The sequence below is a fragment of the Epinephelus lanceolatus genome, chromosome 11, assembly GCF_041903045.1.
Source record: "Epinephelus lanceolatus isolate andai-2023 chromosome 11, ASM4190304v1, whole genome shotgun sequence".
In the NCBI taxonomy this organism is placed as follows: Eukaryota; Metazoa; Chordata; class Actinopteri; order Perciformes; family Serranidae; genus Epinephelus; species Epinephelus lanceolatus.
This window is the reverse complement of record NC_135744.1, coordinates 6,073,612-6,094,615: the sequence shown is the minus strand read 5'-3', so window position 1 is coordinate 6,094,615 and position 21,004 is coordinate 6,073,612. Positions and strand designations below refer to the sequence as shown.

The following is a 21,004-nucleotide window of genomic DNA, read 5'->3' as shown; positions in this document are numbered from 1 at the left end:
ATGACAGGAAAATGGGAGAAGTTAAACCAATATTTAGACTACTAACTCTGCAATCTGGAAATAGGTTACATTGAAGCAGAGCTGGAGAGGGTTGGGAAGTGTCACGCACACTTATGCCTTGCTCTATTGTGATCCTGGCTCAGATGAGTGCAGCAGGGAATATGCTCATGTTAATTATGTAGTGTTTTGTTCTTTTTGTTTAGTGCTTTTCATCTCTATATATCCCCATATATCACACTGCTTACCTCTCGTTCAGGAATTTATGGCCCATGGCAGCATGTTATCATCCCGAAGTTGTTAAATACTGTCGCTTTGTCAGTGATTTCATTGTCACCTAACGTCAAAAGCCACCTTTCGCGGCGGTATGATATGTAGGGGTGTAGTACCACCCCCTGCCCTTCCTTTTTCCATTTTGAATTTTTTTTTTTTTTTTTTTTTCCTTACAAAGTCACTTTGCTTATGCTGCTTTCTCTGTCTTTTCTTTTTGGAACCCATTTTCTTTGGGAAAGACATAACAGTGTATGTTAGTACACCAGCAGCGTAAACAGTCACTCCCTTAGCTTTAGCTGTGTTTAGAGATTATTACTACTGCAGGGGCGGACTAAACCATTTTGTGCCTTTAAGGGATGCAAGGGGGGTTAGACAGCTTCATCTATTCTTACAAAGTTCAGGTTCTCAATCAATTATTCAGCCAATTTTAGTTAAGTTATGGCACTAAATACTTAGAAATGTAAAGAAAGTGCCAAAAAACAAACAAACAAAACAACTTTTCATTCCTTTTTGACGGCCCACCTCCCATTGGGGCCCCAGACAATAAGTCCCACTTCCTGTGTACAATGCCCCCCTGATACGCCCCATCAGTTTGTAATGTGGTTGTATGGGACCTTTTGCGGTGTTATGATATGCTGCTGGCTGGCTGGACAGCACCTGCTGCAGCAGTATGATACACAGACGGGTGCCGTTAGTTCACAACGTGGTTGTATGGCACCTGTTGCGGCGGTATTAGGGTTGAAACGGTATGAGATTTTTATGGTACGTCTCAGAAAATATTGTGGCTTTACGGTATCACAGTATTACAGAAATATTATTATTATTATTATTATTATTATTATTACCAGTTAGAATGATCCTTAAAGGAAGGAAAAGGAAGGTTTTTTCATGGTGGAACAAATGTTTTATTACTATAACTGAAACTTGAAATCATTTTGTTAATGGAAGTACTTGTAAAGAGTCTCCCTTTTGAAAATAACAAAAATAAAAATGAGATTTTCCTAGTTTTTTTTTAATTTTTATATCGTAGATAAGCAAACGTACATGGTGACAACTGTCAGTTTTCATATCACGGTATACCTTAAACCGGTATATCCCTGAAACTCTAGGCAGTATGATGTACTGCTGGACGGTGTCAGGTTGAAATGCTGCCAGTAACAATGTAATATACGGAACTGGAAATTCCTTATGGGGCAGGTGGGAAGGGTGATGGAAAGGTCCAACAAACCCTGGGCTTTATTCAGGAGCCCACTGTTAGCTTCTCATATGAATGTTGAGCCAAACCATGACGATGTCTTCTAAACCTAACCATGTGCTTTTGTTGACGTCCTGGTGTTGGTTGTGGCGTCCAACAGCAGTCGCAGGAGGACACCTGACGTGTAATACATAGACAAGAAAGGCCACTGACAAAGCTGCAATATGTGACGACTTGAGATGAGAACATGTTGGCTCTGGATGGGTTTGTGCAGCCTAAACATTCATATCACAAAGTCAAAACCAGTACCTTTACATGTTTAATTATTAAAATTGGTCTATTGAAACACAATAGATTATGACAACCAAGTGTACAAATGAAATAGAAATATTCCCTATTGTCTGTCACTTGCTCTGGAAGATCCATTTAAAAAAAGCAATCGAGAAAAGAATATTAATGAGCAACATACTTCACAATGAACAATCAGAACATTCAATATAACATGGTTTTTCTTTTTCTAGACATCTTCACATTAGAAACGAGTGACTCCGCTTCTGTGTTTTAGTACAAAACAGAGAGCTGAAATTGTTTCACAGTTTCTTCAAAATCCTTCACATAAAATTGAAAGAGCTGTTACTACTGAGTTTTTTTCTTCTCTTTCTAATGTTCCTCAAAATTGTCTTCGTCCTTGAAAAGTTTGTCAGTAAAAGACACTGGCTCTGTTGGTTGAGGATTCCAAAGTCATTGTGTGATTTCCCTCCATGCTGCGATGTGGGTGACAGTTTGTAGTGACTGGCAGTGCTTGCCATGCTCTTTTGTGACAGATTCACCCAAGGTCACAAAAACACACAAGCAATTTTCTAAGACTTGATGGTTGAAGTCAAACGTGCATGGCCACCAGCAAAAACAACAGCCTCATTCAGAACATTTGCAAAACCTACGAACAGTATATGCAGAAGCAACTGTCATTGTCATGTTGTTCCTTGAGCTACCCTTCGAGGCCACGCCAAAGGAAAAAAAAAAAAAAAGAATAAATATGCAAACCTTCAACACCAGAAAGCAAACATAGGAAAAATCTGATATACATACTATATGTGCAGTCAGTATACACTGGTTTACTACTTTTTTTTCTTTTTTTTTTTTGCTCATGGGAGAAGAAATAAAAAAGAACTAAGGTTGTTTAAAACATCATGCTCTAAAAGGTTTGCTGCAGCAATGAGTCAAGTGTTTCTCTCATGAGGAAGAAACACGCCGGATGAGAGTGTTGTTCAACCTGAGAACCTATGAGTCATTTAAAAGGCGTGAATGATGTCCCAGCAGTGGAAGCCAACACATACAGTCACTTCTGCAGATATTTGGATGGCATTACACCTGTTTTACTTCGCCTTTCCTTTGGCTCCTCACTTCTATTTTAGGAAGCAAAAGGAAAAATGAACTGCAAAGTTAATGTGTAGACTGTCAGTTGTAAATTGAGAGTACTTTCAGTCACATGAAATGAACGCTTAAAAAAAGCTGCAGACTAGGGCTGCACCTGACTTAGAATTATGTCAGCTGAATCAAATTTGGTTATTTAACACAAATATTTGACTTCTCGTTCCTCTTATTCCATATAGATTCTGAGAGTTTGAACGTGGTTTGGTGGGATGTAAAAGGTTACAGTGATGTTCATGTAATATCCACCTTATTCCTAGCTCCCATGATACCTTATGTGAATTATGGGTGCGACTTCTAGCGCTGAACCAGAACTGGCATTTCCTAATAGTAACAGTAGGCTAATCCTCTTACCTAGAGCAATAAGGTAATTGGGAAATATGTGTAACGTACATCTGTTACACCTCAGATGGTACAACATGATCATATCTGTGCCATCTCTGATGCCATTTCAAAGCATTGGTTGTTTAACCACCACCTTTTTAACCAACTGCGTTAGCAATTAGCTTATCTTTCTATGTTAACTTGTTAAATCTAACGTATCCCGAGCTAGCTTAAGATAAACGTCTACTCCTTCTGAAAGATGATTTATGATTTCTTCTGACTAATAAACAGACACTTACACATTCCAACATTAAACATAATTCAGTACTAATTTTAGGTCCATGTAAAGTGAATAAATGTAATGCCTTAGGCCCTGATCACACAGAAAACATTTTACGGGTTGCAAAACGCGAAGTGTAACACCCTGCATTTTTTTTTTTTTTTTTTTTTTTTTACTGAATGCCACTAGCAAAAAAAAATGCTTGCTGCACCTTTTCATTGTTGCCAGGCAACCACTCCACCACTTTCTTACCCTAACCTCCCTGTGTAATCAATCTGCTGTTTTGGCTAGCTAAAACTACCTACTTATTTTCACAGTTATTTGTAGCTGGTTACTAAAATGGACAGGCAGAAGGTACTTGCTCTAGCTCTGGTTGAGGGTGAGAGGCTGTCAGCAAATAGTTTGTTGGGCACAGGGAAACCTGTGATCTGTGTGGGTACATAAGACCCTAAAAAAGAGGGTGGATCACAGGTACCACCAGTTTCTTCTCCATTGTTCACCAACTGTAAACTTGTTGTTGTGACCACCACAGAAGGCCAGCCTCTTAAATCATCCGATTGGACAATGGGAAAAAAAGCAGAGATGACATGGGGTACTTTTCTGCTCAGTTTTTTTTTTTTCTCAACTGGAGGAGTTTAGAGAGCTTAGGCAAAAATAAGCGCCTAGAGCATGGAAACGTGAGATGCCTAGCAACACAAAAACAGTACGGAATAAGCTTCATTCTTATTAAAAACAATGACAAAAAGCTGCCTCAAATTGCTAAAATGCTTTCTGTGTGATCTGGGCCTTAACAACGCAGTTGAAGAATCTCAGTTGACTGAGGGGTCTCCACCTTTTAGGGAGCAGCCCTACTGCAGACCTTTTTGTAAAGCATTTTTTGGTTTAAAAAACATCTACATGAAGACCTGACGTCTAGGCTAAATCACGGCTGAATTTGGGCTGTCAGTGAAATTTTGGTAGACGTCTAACCATAGCCAAAGTGTAAACGTCATCAATTATACGGCTATGTAGAGACCATGTCCAAAAAATGGAGATAAACATATTTTAATTACTGTTGACTCTCCATACGTGATTGAAAATCATACCGCACGTCATCTGCAATGACGAAAATTACATTTAATCAATTTCAAAATTAAATCGGCTAGATTTGGGTTACATGTAGCTAGACTAAATCAGAGTTAAATATAGCCAGTACGTTTAAATCGCGACTATTGCTTGCTGGGTCATTTCATTGTGCCGAAACATTTAGATTACATTCAATCAAGTAGCTGTTTTTCACATAGTCAAAAAATCTCACTGTGCAAAGATTTTTTTTATGCAAGTGCAACTAATCAACACTTCTTGTTCTCCAGTTTTCTTTTTCAGTTTGCTCTAAGCTGCATTCAACACTGCCTTAAAATGTCCTTGCTCTCTGAGAGCATCAAACTGAAAGTGTTACTGTTAAGTGGTGAAAATGTCTCAATTTAAAACTGCCAGTAATCTTTATAACCTTTTAGTTCCTGTGCCATTTCGGTCCATAAATAACAGGAGCTATAGAGTCAAAATGTGCTACTATCCAAATATTTCAAGAGCTCACTGCATGAGAACATACAATAGTAAAATGAAACAACACAGATTCATCATTAAACTCATATTTGTCCTGTATAATCATGATCATGATGGTCATTGTGTCTGATTAGACACCATGGTGGCTCTGCACAAGAGTCTCTGGTGAATTTGGAGAAAACCTAATATGCCCTCACATGCTCTCAAGAGTCACTTAGCAATAGAGTCGTCCTAGTTGAGTTTGAATGAGGCTGTATGGAGGGGACAACCGAGGTTAAAGTTCATAGTCTTTCCCTCTGGTCGACTACTCCAGTTCCTCTCTGTGCTCCATGCGCAGATCTCTCCTTCCTCCTCCTCCGCTAGACATTTGCCTCCCTCTGTCATTTTCCTCCTCTCCGTCCTCCTCCTCTTCTTCCTCCTCCATCCCTTCCTCCTCTTCCTCCTCCTCTTCCTCTTCATCCTCTTCTTCAGTGCCGTCCATGGAGTCGTCGGCTCCCAGCATGGCTTGCTGCATGGCCAGGGTGGCTGAGTCTGAGGACAGCGACTGGAGGCTGTCCATACTCAGCGGGTCTGAGGGGAGGCAGGGAAACAGAGAGGGGGGGTGAAGAGTTATTATGCCAGAGACAGACCAAATCCATTCATCTGTGCACCCTTCTCTAGTATTTATCTAAATTTGCTTTTAAGCAGCTAAAGTATGATGGCTAAAGGTAGCAGGCCCATTATTATTTAAATATTCCAACACCAGAATCAGACAGTCATTACTTTAAAGGTCTAGTGTGTAGGATTTAGGGGGATATATTGACAGAAATGGAATATAATAAGTAAAATTTATAATAATAATCATTGTGTTCCAGTTACCTTAGAATGAACTGTTTATATGTACATGGGGAGCAGGTCCTTGAATGAGGAGATCTCCATGTTGCACTAGCATGTTTCTACAGTAGCCCAGAAGGGACAAACCAAACACTGGCTCTAAATAGTGCCATTTGCTTTCTCACATTGGCCACCATAGTTAGAAGCTCCTCTGTGACATGCAACATCTGAAAAACCAGGGTCCCTTTTCGTTTGGAGAGGCCTTGGTGGATAATTCAGCTCCCAATCAAAACATCCTGAATGAATAGATCTTAAGTTATCAGAGAATAAAAGTGACTACACATTAGCAGGTGCTCAGGTAACAGTCTGTCTCTAAAACACCAAACAGGGTTGGAGAAACACTAATCTGTAATGTGAAACTGCTTTAGTCTGTGTTTTTACCAGCACACATTAGCAGGTTCTGGATGAGCGGCCTGTCTGTGGTGTGCCAAACAGTGTAGAAGAAACACCGATTTGCCACATGAAACTGCTTTGTTAAGTGCTTTTACCAGCTTTAAGGCCCGTATTCACAAAGATTCTCAGAGTCCTGTCAGAGAGCTCCTAACTTAGCCTAAAAATTCCTAGCAAGGAATCTTAGCTTAAGAGTGATTCAGGAAGTTTCTGAGAGCAACTCTGAGCAAGGAGGAGACAGAAACTTTTATCTTAGTGAGGAGGTGTGGTTGACCCCGTTGCTAGGTATGACGCAGTCTTCTAAAAGCTGTGATTGGTTGTTACAAAAAGGAAAAAAAAAAAGAACAACAAATGCGCTCCTAGTAATGAATGGACAGTGAAATCAACCGATCATAGAACTTAGACTGTATTAAGAAATGTGTAATCGTGAAAATAATTTTATGTCATGGTGATGAAATTCAGCAAAATTGAATTAATTGTTACACAGCTTCAAAATGTTTGAACGTACCTCATTCACATGCCGATTATTATACTGAGCTGCTTATAGTTATGTTTACTCGCCATGCTGGTAATTTTACTACTTAATCTATTTGATATTAATGGTGAACACAGACTCAGCTGTCAGCAATTGGTGATTGCTGGCCTCCTTGTAAAAAGCGGTTTGATTTGGCACAATGACCAAAACAACGGATGAAATGGAGGAAAAAAAGAATGAGAAAGCCGAACTGGACAGAAGAGCAGCGCCTGCTGTTGGCACAGCTCGTGGAGGAGAACACCGGAGTTTAAGAGGGAAATTCGGTCCCGGAATCACGGCACAGGGAAAGAGGCAGACTTGGGAGCGCATTGCCTCACAAATCAATGCGTCGTTCCCTCTCCTTTTACGCACAAGCGATGAGTGTGGGAAGCGCTGGTACGTGCTGCAATCCAAAGCGGGCGTTATTGCGTTATTATGCTGGGTGGGGAAAGTAAGCTCATCCCCGATGAGGTCAACCACAAACATTATCCCTGCACTATCAAGCCGGTAGCGTCTTATTAAATCACTGTCGTTCAATATAAGGAGAATATCTCTCCTTCCTCTCTGTCTTTCCGCCATCTTCTCTGTTTAAGACACTCTTAGGCTTCTTAAAAGTCCTCCTCCCTCCTCTTAACAGTTTTTCACCTTAGGAGCTCTCTTAAGGCCTAAGATGCTTTGTGAATAACTTTTATCTTACCAAGGGAATGACGTCACTAAGAGCTACTTTAGTCTTAGGATTCTTTGTGAATACGGGCCCAGAAGTTTCAGCTGGTTGCAATCTGCAGTCCTCACCACTAGACGCCACCAAATCCCCCTAAATCTTACACACTTCCGTGAGGATAACAGACCCAGACTCACAGTTTACAGCTACTCTTAAATCCTTTGGAATTCAGGATCTGTCCTCAGGGATCATGTGGTCCATGGAAGCTATCAGATTTGTGTGTGTGTGTGTGTGTGTGTGAAGCAAACTTCAAACACAGTTTCCTCTGGGTAATTAAATACTTTTCAGATTGCATGCAACCATATACTTACCCATTTAGTCATATACCCAGATATGACTGAATGGGACAATTTTGATGACTTCAATGCCAGTGACAGTAATGATGGAGATGCATTTGATTTAAAATGGTAGTTATATACTAATAATATTTTATATCAGAATGTGTAAAGTTATGTATTTGGCAGAACCCACACTCAATAAACAATTTAAGTATAAATTTTTACAGAGTATTATTGCCTAGAAACAGAGCTTCATTTTCAAAAGTTCCGCCCTCTGCCTGAATGAAAACTACACTGAAGAATATCCTCATATTAGTACTACTACTCCTACTACTGTTCAGTTTAAAGGATGACAGTGAAGTTCTCCACACTGGTCTGTTGTTACTTACCACAGCTGCAGTACAGAGATAGCAGATAACAAATTACACACAATGACAAATCTATAACCCAAAATGGGACTCGACATGAAAAACTAGACAGTTCTCCTGTGTTCAAACACATTCAGATCTAATTTAAGATTCCTGTAGGAAAAAAGCAGACACCCCCCCCCCCCCATTAATTCAATACTCTTTGTTCTTGACTCTGGCCTTCACATCCTCCCACATAAATACAAGGAAAGAATCAATAGTGACATCTAGTGGGGACATTTTAAATACACAAGTTTTAAAACATGGGCTGTGTTTGTCTATTTTATTTCTTGGGAAATGTTAGTGTTGGCATACTGTCTGAGTTGTTTCCTGATCTGTGTGTCTGCAGAACTCCTGCCACAATGGAGTCAGGCCAGAAGCGCTGTGTCGGGCGGTGCTGGGACTTCATCTTCTTTGCTTTAGGAGCAGGGTCTGGGTTACTGGCGTCCAACATGGGCTGGAGGATACGCCGACGAGCGTTGATAAACCTGTGAGGATGAGAAAAGGACAGGGATTGAGGGGTTGGGAGTGATGGAACGGATATATTTTTCTTTTTTTCAAATCAAGAGACGTTTCATTTTAGAAGTGAAATCAACACAGTTGACAGGTTATCAAAAATCATTATATAACTTTGTGTATAAACTTTTCTGGAATAGGACACCAGGGGAAATTAGGGAAGAATGAATGCATAACAATTTCTAACTTTAAGACTGAACACACAGTGAGGTCCAGATGAGTGTGAGTTTCGAACAAACTCAATCCAAAATTATTCACCAAACCTTTTCAGCTACACTGCTTATATCAGGGTGGTGTGTGAGGTTGTTTCTGGTTTCCCTATAGTTTACTGATCAGTCATGTGACTCATATATCACAAAAAATGCCAATTATATAAACATTGTTGTCATATATTTTTAAAATATGTTTTCTAAAACATTACTACAACCCTGATTCCAAAAAAGTTAAGATGCTGTGTAAAACACAAAAAAAACAGTAGGCAATGATCTTTGATATTCTTTGTAACCTTTATTCAATGGAATTTGGTACAAAGACAAGATATTTCATGTTTAAATGGATACACTTTATTGTTTTTTTGTAAATTTATGCTCATTCTGAATTTGATGCCTGCAACACGCTCCAAAAAAGACAGAGAAAATTGTGGAATGTTTTAAAAAACACCTGTTTGGAACATTTCCCAGGTAAATAGGGTAATTGGTAACAGGTACTAGTATCATGAGTGGGTCTGAAAGGGGCGTCCTCGAAAACCTCAGCTGAGGTTAACCACTTTGTGAAAAACTGTGGTCAAACAGTCCAGTTTAAGAAAAACATTTCTCAATGCTAAATTGCAAATAATTTGTAGATTTGACCATTTACATACATAATGTCATCAAAAAAATAGACAGAATCCTCGGAGGAAAGGAAAATTCAAAATAAGAGGTCTTCTTTGTCTAACCCATTTCTCCTAGACTTAACTGAGCACAGTATAACATTCGACCATTTTCTCATACTTCTTAAATTTAGCTCCTGAGAAATAGTCTTCCTCTTGTCTCAGCCTGATCATAATTTAAGATCTGAAAATGCTGTTTTTCCTCTCTCATGGCAGTGATCTTTATTTGTCTGAAAAAATGCAGCTCTTGAGAAAAAAGTAAGATCCAAGAGAAAACTTGATTGGCTTATAAATGAGTCTGAACATTGTTGAACATTTTCACAAATTTGTCTCAGTGATCAAACTCAAGTCCCAACACGATGTATTTGATCCATTCTCAGAGATGAGAAACCCTCTGAGAAGCCTCTGACCACAGCAAAAGAACTTCTGCTGATTTATTCTTTTGTTCCCTTATTTCTCCTAAGAAGGAGGTTAGGAGAAACAGATCAGAAATTAATAATCTCCAAATGATAAGACAAAGAAAAGACTATTGTGAGCTGCAAAAAAAGTCCAGGCTAAAGAGGAAAAGGACCATCCAGATTGTGAGCAGCTCAACGTTCAAAGCCAGCATCTGTGATAATATGGGGGTGTGTTAGTGCCCATGGCGTCATGGGTAAGTGGCAAGCGCAAAATAAAACAATGGAGACCCCGGACTGTTGAGCAACTTAAGTCTTACGTCAAGTTTCAACGATTACTGTCCTCGGTTCCCAAACGCTTACTGAGTGTTGTTAAAAGAAGAGGTGATTTCACACAGTCAATATGTTTACATGACATTAGAAAAAAACAATTTATCATCTAGTCTGACTAAAACCAGACTTTTGAAATACATGTAAACATGTTAGTCCAACTGAAATTGTACTAAATCAGTTTCTCAAAGTCGGACGAACACACCCAGATAATGCAATTGGGAGTCGAATTACTCCTGCATGTATACAGTCAATTGCACCCAAACTGGCCTAGGCACTCAGCACATGCTCCACAGTTTCCGCCCCAGGCTTTGACCCAGAAGTCAAATAGCATTTAATGCATAACAGAAGAAGAAACCAGTAACACCATGGCGAAATCTACATCCAGAACTGTTCAATTTTGGATGGACAAACTGTACAGAGCTATAAAGTTGTCCACCATGTTACCAGTTTGCCACTAGCTAACCGTAGCTAACTTGTCTCTTGATTGTTTGACGTAATTGCTTAACCACAAAACAAGCTGAAAGGGGGCATATAACCACCTATTGTCATAGAATCAGAGATACTTAATAAATCGATTCCCCTCCTGTGATTGTAGACTAGGACAAGGAGAGTAGTCCAATCAAATGGCCTAGTTGAGCTACAACCATAGCTCCACTTAACTGTGCATGATAATGTACCGAGCGGTAAATATGCCCCCGTCCCAACTATTTTGGAATGTTTTGCAGGCATCAAATTCAGAATGAGTGCATATTTATAAAAAAATAATAAAGTTTATCCATTTAAACATTAAATATCTTGTCTATGTGCTGTATTTCATTGAATATATGTTGAAAAATGCAAATAATTGTGTTCTGTTTTTATTAACAGCAACTTCTTTGGATTGGGGTTCTACATTTATTCCTAGTGAATAAGAAATTTTGCACTTTCAATCTTATTTTTAAAAGTATACTCTAATCTCTTCCATTTCCAAAAGAAAAAGAAAAGAAAAGCAAAAGAGGAGGGAAAGTGTGTGAAAGAAGGAAGTCAGTTTTGTCTTCAGTGTACTTGATATATAAAACCAGGAGATGGCGCCACCTTGCCAGTAATGTGCTGAGGAGTGATGGTATATTCAAATTCAAGTAAAACATCTTCTTCACACATTGTTCATATACCATCATAGAAAGCAGTGTATTTCTGTCTGCATGTGCACATGAGAGCTCTAGAGCAGCAGGAAGACTGTCGTTCTTCTTATAGGAGAAGCATCTTACCAGTTGTTCACTTGCAAAAGGGTTAGATTTGTTTGTGCTGCAATCTGCCTTTTCTCATCTTCTGTCGGGTACGGGTGCTGTAACCAAGAAGAAACAACATCTCAGTTTTCAAGCAGTTTTTAATTAATAGCATTTGTGTGTCACTCTCTAACTGATCCTGACTTCTCATGTGAAAGCACACATTTTTTACTCTCTGACCGTTCAGTAAATATCCTTCTTCAACTTGTTTACGCTTTACATATAATCATTTCCTTTTCTGTGTCTACGTAGAGTTGCCACTTAAACACTTGCCATGAAAAGGCCAACATGTATGAACATTTCAGATGAATACACACACACACACACACACACAGACACACACACACACACACTCTGCCTCACCATGAGATGCTGAAAGAGCCAGGAGCGCATGATGTTAGTGGCATGTTTGGGCAGGACCCCCCTCTTATTCTTGGACTTCTTGTCTTCGCTGTCCAACAGGGATGACAGGTCCACATTTACCTTTGGGATTAACACCAGGAAGAGAAGAGAAAGGAAGAAAGGAAAAGAGACGGAAAGAAAGAGCGGATGGTAGGGCTTAGTTATTGTTGCCACGGAAACAAAGGGAGACTACCAATTACCTATCTTTTTGCAGTGGCAAGGGCAGAAACACCTCCTCAAGTGTCACCATGGAAACTGAATTTGAGTAATGATACTTAAAATATAAAAAAGCGGCACTCTCGACTGTGCGGAAACACAAGAGGGTCAGTGGTCTATTTGGTGTTTTGACGTGACGTTTAAGGAGCAGAGGGTCAGGCAAGCCTTCGGTCAAAAGTTTGGATTTGACAGTTTGGTGCTGAATTAGGGGAGGGCTGCTACAAAGTGTGACTGTGTTTGGCTTGGTGTTTCATTATGTTGACCTAAGCCTGTCTATGTTCAGTGAGAAATCATTATTCAGATGTTATTGTTTGGAGTGTGAGTGGTGAAGGACGAGATGCTCTCAGAGTATTGACAGTGTTTGACAGACTGCCGTGTACATATGGATGTGTGTGAGTCCATGTGTTTGGTCTGGCTGAGCCGTTTCTGTGAGGACTGACTTTGTAGTCCAATATTCTTGATAGGACATTTAGTTTTGTGATAGTCATCGAGGGTTTGTGATTAAAGTTGACGTTAAGTTAAGGTTAGTAATTGCTTTAGATGTTTGAGTCAAGAGTATGTACTAGGTATGAGTTGGGCTGCAGGGCATAACTGCAACAGAGAAATCCATAGAAATGTAGAAAGTCACCCTAACCCTAAAACCCAAATCAACAATGAATGCATCTACTAACAAATACTGTGTGTATCAAAGCCTAATATATCTTCTTCCTCTGTGCCACAGAGCCCCACTGTTGACCAAAAACTATTTAAAATGTATCAGTAGGCCACACTGTTGCACTTCATGTTCCTTCATTACCATGAACACACACACTTAGATATACTGTGACTCAACCCCACCCACACCAACTTCATTCATCTTCATTCATCTTCTAACCGCTTCATCCTCTTGAGGGTTGCGGGGGGGCTGGAGCCTATCCCAGCTGACATTGGGCGAGAGGCAGGGTACACCCTGGACACATAGAGACAGACAACCATTCATGCTCACATTCACACCTACGGACAATTTAGAGTTATCAATTAACCTAGTCCCCAATCTGCATGTCTTTGGACTGTGGGAGGAAGCCGGAGTGCCCGGAGAGAACCCACGCTGACACGGGGAGAACATGCAAACTCCGCACAGAAGGGCTCCCACACCCGGGATCGAACCGGCAACCCTCTTGCTGTGAGGCGACAGTGCTAACCACCACACCACCGTGCCGCCCCCCCACCCCAACTTGATGCCATAAATTCTTAAGAAACCCTGGGTCTTCGACAGGGGCTCAGTGACCCCCTTGGGCTCCTCAGAGTTACTGCAGGGGGGCTGCCAAATTATTGTTTAATAATTTAAGTTTTAATTTTTTTCCCCAAATTAAAATATGTTTAAAAATAATACACATCAATTAATACAACATATTTTTTGAGAAAGGACAAACTGGTCTATTTATAGAAAAAATTAAATAAATTAATTAATTAATAAATTAAATGTAATTTACAGTATACAACATTGATCATCAACATTGAACTGTTAAACATAAATCCTTGTGCAATCATGGTAGCTAGCTTACTCTAAATCACTGTGCGGCTCCTACTTATGTCGGCAAGGTGAACTAGTTAATATGTCTGAAAATTAATGACATGAATACAACACATTTGCAGATATATTGGCCCATTTATAAAAATAAAAAAATATATATATTTTAAATAAATACATTTTAAATAAACATATCAGTAAAGATAAATTGGCCTTTTCAAACTGATTTATTTTACAGTACACAACATGAATGAGGCTGACTGTGAACCCATGAATCCCTGTGCAATCATGTGAGCTAGCTAACGCTAAATCACGGTGTGGCATCTTGTTTTTTCGTTTGTTTGTTTTTTCCACATATGGGCCAATTAGCTGTATAATTGCCACAATGGATTGTTTGTAATTTTTTCAAGCAAGAGACTCTGACAACACTGTCCACGAAAGTGCAGAGGCTGAGGCTAACACACCTAGCCATGCTACAACTGCTGCTGACCTAAGCCTAGTTCACATTACACGATTTTCACCATGATTTTGATGTCACAGAGGATCTTGAGAGCCACCTTGGGTCGGGGGTGAGTCGGCAGATAGTCTGCCACGACGAGTCCTCGTGTGAACAAGCCTATGAGCAAGTCACCCCCTCGTCTGTGACTTGGACTGGATATCTGGCATGCTAGAAAACTGGAGAAGTGTGACACGACTGACGAAGAGCATCAGCCAATGAGAGGTGGGATACGTCCCACGTCAGCACGCGGGAGGACGGAAGAAATGTGAGGAGGACAAGCAAGCCGGCAAGCAACAACAACAATGGCGGTGTCCACAGGATTACGGGGAAAGCGTTGTGTTTGGACCCAGCCCTGGAGGCAGATCTGTACCAACACTGGGAAGAATATCTATGCCTTTACGATGTGTCATCTCCAAGTTTGGTGACGTCACCGCGTTATCTGGGGCTCTGTTGGCGAGGGCTCGGTGGAGAAATCTTGTGGTGTGCACACACAGGTCGTAACGCAGTTGGCGAGACTCCCACTGACAGAAACACATGTCGCCAGGTATGAACACTCAAAAGATTACAGTAGTCTCCGTGATGCAAAATCAGGGTGAAAATCGTGTAATGTGAACTAGGCTTCATCCTCTTTCAGCTAAGGGGTCCTTGGCCTGAAAAACATTGAAGAACTCTGCACTAGAGCAGCCAATGTGTATTTATCCACCAAATACAGTTCCCAAAACATTGACTAGTTTCTTCTGTTTGAATGATGTTTGACAAAAACTATAGTGGCCAGTTGTTTCAGGAAATTACTGAGCCTTTTTTAAAATTAAACTATACATTTGTGAGCCATTAAAGATGTATGTCTTCAGTAGGAACCAATGGGAGCGGGGCTCAGTGCTAGAAACAGAGTTAAGTATTGAGAGATGGGGTAATTCATTGTTGTTTTTTTGGTCTCTTTGTGGGATTTGTTGACAATAACAAAAATATATAATGTCCCTAGACTGATCTTTGAATGCCTGTTAATGTGATGCCTTTGTAATTTCAGCAAAATAGCCCACATTTCTTATGTGTGTAGTAAAATCTATCCACACATGTATGTGGGGACTCACCACCCATCTGGAAACAAAATGCTGGTAACATGGTAAACCCTTAAAGTTTTAGATTCATTTTAGGATGTTGGTGTATGGGTCTTAGTTAGACATGCATTGGTTATGGTTAAAGGTAGCTCCAGAGTCCTCCTGAGTGGAAAAAAAGTGTATGTGTTCATGTCACTGTAGAGATAAATGTGTGCTCTGAGGCAGATAATATGAAACACAATGAGTCCTCAATAGCGACTGTTACCAAACCCTCTTTGACACTATCTGCAAAAAAGCTATCATTCATACTCTAAATAAAGATGTACACACATTGAATCACATCACACACTATCTTCTACTGCCCGCATATTCATAAACGTGATGTATAATATGAAACAAATCTTTTTAATCCGTCACTGTAATTGTGCCAAGCAGCACCAGTGACTTTGAGTTTTTTTATGATTTCCTTGAATGAGGTGCCCATTTGTGAAGGCTGCAACACTTCAGAGAGGAGCATACTGTATGAAAATTTCATATGCATAAGCATGTAGAACAAAATGCATGAATAAATAAAAAACACAGGTCTGCGAAAGAAAGAAATTGATTAATTTTATGCAGAGTGTAGTAGAGAAAAGAATAGCGGCTGTCTTGAAGATAAATAACAGACAAACCTATATGCACTCACAGCCATGGAGAACCCACCCTTAACCCACACAAGGCCCATAAATACACATTCACACACACTAACATCCCCCCTCATACTCCCCGCACGAAACAAGAGTCATTACAGTTGCAGCTGGGTGTCACGTGGATAACCCTCCTCTTATACCCCCTCAGCCCTGGGAGTGCGTGGGTTGCGGGGGAAAGCAAGGTTGAATTAATTGGCGGCACCGAGCTCGAGAGTGTGATTACTCGGGGCTTGTCTGTAAAGTAGCAACGGGGCTGTGTTCAATTCCCAGCCCACATGTAGCACTCTGCCTCAGCTGGGTCGCGGCTATTCACCGAGGCCTCCTCTGACTGTCAAGCACAGAATTACCTGCCTGAAACTGAGCCGCTCTTCAGGCCACTGCAGCTGCACATGGATCACATTGTGAAGTCCCCTGCTCCCAGTTTTTATTTATATCTATAGGCAAGTGTTGAGACTATCGAGGCCAGACAAAGACTGGCCTCACCAGTGAGACATTAAATCTGTCTGGCCTGGTGCTTTACTGAGTCATGCATATGTTTGGAATGTCTATAAAAAAGGGCAGTGAATATAAAATCAAATCCTAAAATTCTGACTACATTTCTATCTGTTATTCTGAATTCTAATTACCCACCCACTCAGATTGTGGTTTTGTGGTTCAAAAACTAGTAGGTTCATTTTTTGCCTGGTATCACACATAGACTCCACCTCTGAAGAGCAGCATTAAATGTAAAAGGAATATGGGTTTCAACTGTTTTTCTTTCTTCTGTTGTATATTTTAAAAGTGCATTGTCAGTCGGTTGTGCTCTTGTGTATAAAAATGTAATCTTTACACCACAGACCCTGCTAAAGAGCATGTACACATGCAAACATGTTAATAGGGTCATTTCATATGCACAACTGACACTTGCTATGAATGAGTTGTACTTTATGTTTGTAGTAAACATAAGTGAATGAATGCTTATGCTAATGATACTAACTACCACAGGCGTTTCTAGAATGTGAGGACAGTGGTGCTTTTTTTTCTTTTCTTTTGTTTCTTTTTATGAACAAGCTCTATTTTGATGCTTTTTATGCACTCTGGCATCTTATTTACCGATAAAAACTTTTTTAAATTTTTTTTATTTTCCAGATTCATTATGAATTGCTATGTTAATAATATTAGTAGGTAGTAATTAATATTGAGTAGAAACAGAATACTTTACAACTACTTTCTTTAAAATTGTATTGACTGCATTTGAAAAAAAAAAAAAGTTAAATGTTATGTATTTATGTTTGAAGATAACTTGAGTTTATCATTTGTAAGTATGAATGGAATGACAGATAATTAGACCTGGGGCACCTTTGTTAGTATTAGGCCTGTTCTTGGGTTAAAAAACACTTACAAAGCCTATATATTTAGATTTGAGGCTATTTATAAAACACACAGGGCTGAAGCCTCGGATGCCCAGGCTTAACGACGCCACTGCGCCAACTACATTAAAGGTATACCATGCCCAAAAACAATGTATAGACTCAAAAGTCATCTCTAAATCGGTAAGTGTGTGGTGGTGTATTTATCTGCAGCGACTCCTCCCCCTGCCTGGATTTTCTTATTTTAGTGCACAGGTGAAATTGAGACTTAATAAAAAAGGTAGCAATCAGGGGCCAGACTGTAAGCATTGTGCATCCAAGAGGAAGCTAATAAAATTGCAGACAATGACAAAAAAAAAAAAATAGCGAGACAAATAGCGAGACAAAATGCCAATCTGGGGTTGGCTTTCATTTTCACTTTTGCTGGTGATATGGTTTAAAAACAGTAACTGACAATTCCTGTGTAGTACACCTTAAATGCAGTGCTACAGTGCTACTGCCACTGACAGACCCTTTACGTGGAAATTGACTTCTTGTGGGTTTTTTTTGTTCATATAGATAGTTTTGTCTGCTTTACATTTGTTGGCCTATTTATTTTATTTTTTTCTGAGTCTGGCATCTCAGTCCTGCATTGTGTCTGTCTAAAGAGTCAGCACCAATTATCCAGGTCAGATTCCTTGTGCACCCGTTGTACAAAGCAAAACAAAGACATTTGTCTTGTGAGCACACCTAACAAGGGCTCTGATGGTGTCTACTTTGAGAGGAGGGCTTCTACTCTCAGTACTCCTAGACCTTCTCCTTCTGAACAGATAAGCGTCTGTGACGGTAGATGACACAAAAAGAAAGTCAAGTCATTGATGCCAACGGTTCTCTTCTAGATTAACTTTTAACTTAACAATTACACTTTTGAAAAGCACTAGAATTATCTTTCTGATGGTTTATTGCTTTCCAGAGACACACAAAGGCAACAAACACTGTATCATACCTACAGAATGTTCAATGAAGTTGCCTTTGTTGTTTTGTTTTATGATATTTATAGAAGAGAACGCCCTATTCCAAAGCTTTTTAAGATGTTATGGTTCAACTCCATATTCAGCAGTGATGACATGCTATGAGTGGAACTCAGCTAAATTAGTACGAGTAAACAAGTGTCAAATCAACTCTGATTCATCATTCAGAGATTAAACATGATGAGTGAATACTTTTTTAAAGAAAGTGTGCTGTATTAACACATGAGGCTAAACAGTGTTTTTCTTACAGAAGAAAAGTAAAAGCACAACTTAAGGGAAACCAGTGCAGCTCTTAGTTGTCAGTGCTTTTGGCCTTCAACCATGCTGCTCAGCTAACTGAGGTGAATCATTAACTGTGAACAGCTTTACTTAACTGCTGACAACAGCCTTTATCCCGAATATTCTAGATGATGTTTTGTCCCTTGCCATTACTAATGTTTAAATCAATACTCTTAAAGTAAAATTGTTACGGCCTCTTTTTTTGAATCATGTAGCTTTCACCTAAATGTGTAATTGATTACTAAGACTGGGCATGAGGCTCATTCATCTCTGCAACAACCAAACATTCAAAGACAAAGGATACAGTGTATCCTGAAATAACTGCAGAAGCCTTTGAGGTGGAAAAAAGGAAATATTAAAACCACAAATGTGTCCTTGTGTCATAAAAAATCCAATTCCAGGCATCCACGTGGGTTAGACTGTTCTAAAGCCTTTCATGGAAAGGAGATAAAACATTTGTGGACATCATATTTCCTGTCCATAATAATTTCACAATACTTTACTCTCTCTTCTCAATGTGTGCAGCACCTTACAAAGACCAATTTTGTCAAAAGGTTGAGTGAAAATGTTGTGTACTGACTCTGAGTGTTATTTCCTGCACCTGAGTAAATCACATCATGACAAGTATTTAATCTACAGTATACAGTATAAATGAAGTTGAGTGCATGTCCTTATGTGACTTTCCTTCACAGCAGAACCTGACAGGATCATCTAAGTGCCCTAAACATCATGGGAATAAACTATTTCCATTTTGTCTGTCAGCGGGGGGGCTGTGTTCAGACAGAGACAATGAAAAGGCACCCAGGGGGGATTCTGCGAGGTGTAAAGAGGCCCCTTTTAATAATAACAAATTGAGAGCTGGTGGTGAGGGCACAGGGAGGGAAGCGAAGGTGTCAGCCAAAGCGTCGTCGGTCAGACGGCTTTACCTGTGAGTTTTGGATCTGGATGGTTCCCGGCGGCAGCGCCTGCGTTAACACTTGCCCTTGCGATGTCACCATGGCAACTGGCTGGTACAGGGTCCCACCTGAGGGGATAATTTGCCGTTATGAGTATCAAGTGGCTTCAGCAGCTACTGGCAGCCACATCTCCCACTACCACCAGAGCCTTATTAACTTCTTGTCAGCCCCGCAAACAAAAACACGGCAAACAAGAGACAAAATGATTAAATTCAAGGTGCGTTAATGTCCTTTAACCCAGGAAAAAAATAGAAGAAGGGAGTGTGTTTTGCTTCTGGCGTAATTAGTCTTGATCAAGACACTCTTATCACAGTCTGTTTGAGCTCTTCTGTGTGTAGTGATCAAAGGCAGATATTGATTTATTTTGGGTTAAAAGGGATTTCCAGAGGGCAGGATTAACATTTCACTGTACAGGCTTGACATTATAAGAAACTATCCGCAAAGCGCCCTGTGAACGATACTATCATGGCTCTCTGATACACAGACACAAAACTCACTTACCACAGATAAATACTGAAAGACAACATTAAAATTGTAGCACTGAAAAATTACACTTGCACAATGGTGTATACTCTTTATGCTTGTGACATGGTTGAAATCAAAAACAAGCTAACCATACAGATTATTCTGAATAATACCCTCACATGTATTTGCCAGTATGGATTATTAAATACTCAGGTGGCGTAGTGGTAAACTACTTCTAATGCTCCATGCCTTGAATGTCAGCTTGTCATTTCAAATTTAATTTCATCACAAGTCTTCTGAAGAATATTTATTCTGATAATAATAATAATAATAATAGTAATAGTAATGATAATAATAACATTTATTTATTTTGTAAATCACTTTCCTAAATGTGGTTACAAAGAGCCTTATATTAAGAAAAATAAAAAGAAAGAAAAAAATCGTACAATTCGACAAAATAACAAGGCGGAAAAAAGAATATGAATAAAAACAAATAACCCAAATGATAGAAAATATTGTATTGAATAAATTAGAATCAAAAAGAAGGTATTTGAGCCAGGCAGTAGCACTTTGGATAAGCTGGAGCAAGCAATTATTGTCTTCTGGCTAAGACCTGAATAAAGGGATATGCAGTAGTCTGAACTAAAATGAAGGAAAGCATAGAACACTGTCTCAAAATCTCTGAAGCCCAGTTCAGACCAAAGATTAGAGACAAGACGAAACCATTTTAGAACGTTGCACAGAAAAGTTGCAGCAGTCTGAACTAGCTAGTGTTACTTCAGCTGTGTCACCAAGTCTAACATACAGCTGTGTGTCTTCAGCGTAGAGTCTCAGCAAAATGTGCCCAAGTGGCAGCATAATAGAAGAGGCCCCTCCACTGAAAACTATTACTAGTACAGTAAGAAACCAGTTAAGACCCAGAAGAGCAACTCAGTATTGTATATCAGTGAATTAAAACTTCAGCAA

General features: G+C 39.6%; 1 protein-coding gene across 2 annotated transcripts in view; it reads right to left on the bottom strand.

Annotated features, from left to right (window-relative positions):
- Positions 1 to 1,771: 1,771 nt before the first annotated feature.
- Positions 1,772 to 21,004, bottom strand: part of pknox2 (pbx/knotted 1 homeobox 2) — a 152,598-nt gene continuing 133,365 nt past the window's right edge. For both annotated transcript variants that reach the window (XM_033634900.2, XM_078172168.1), the window contains exons 8-12: positions 19,544 to 19,641; positions 11,969 to 12,088; positions 11,588 to 11,664; positions 8,544 to 8,716; positions 1,772 to 5,615 (exon numbers count right to left, since the gene is read on the bottom strand). In XM_033634900.2, the coding sequence (XP_033490791.1) occupies positions 5,350 to 5,615; positions 8,544 to 8,716; positions 11,588 to 11,664; positions 11,969 to 12,088; positions 19,544 to 19,641 (734 nt within the window). In that variant the 3' untranslated portion in view covers positions 1,772 to 5,349. The remainder of the gene's footprint in view (positions 5,616 to 8,543; positions 8,717 to 11,587; positions 11,665 to 11,968; positions 12,089 to 19,543; positions 19,642 to 21,004) is intronic.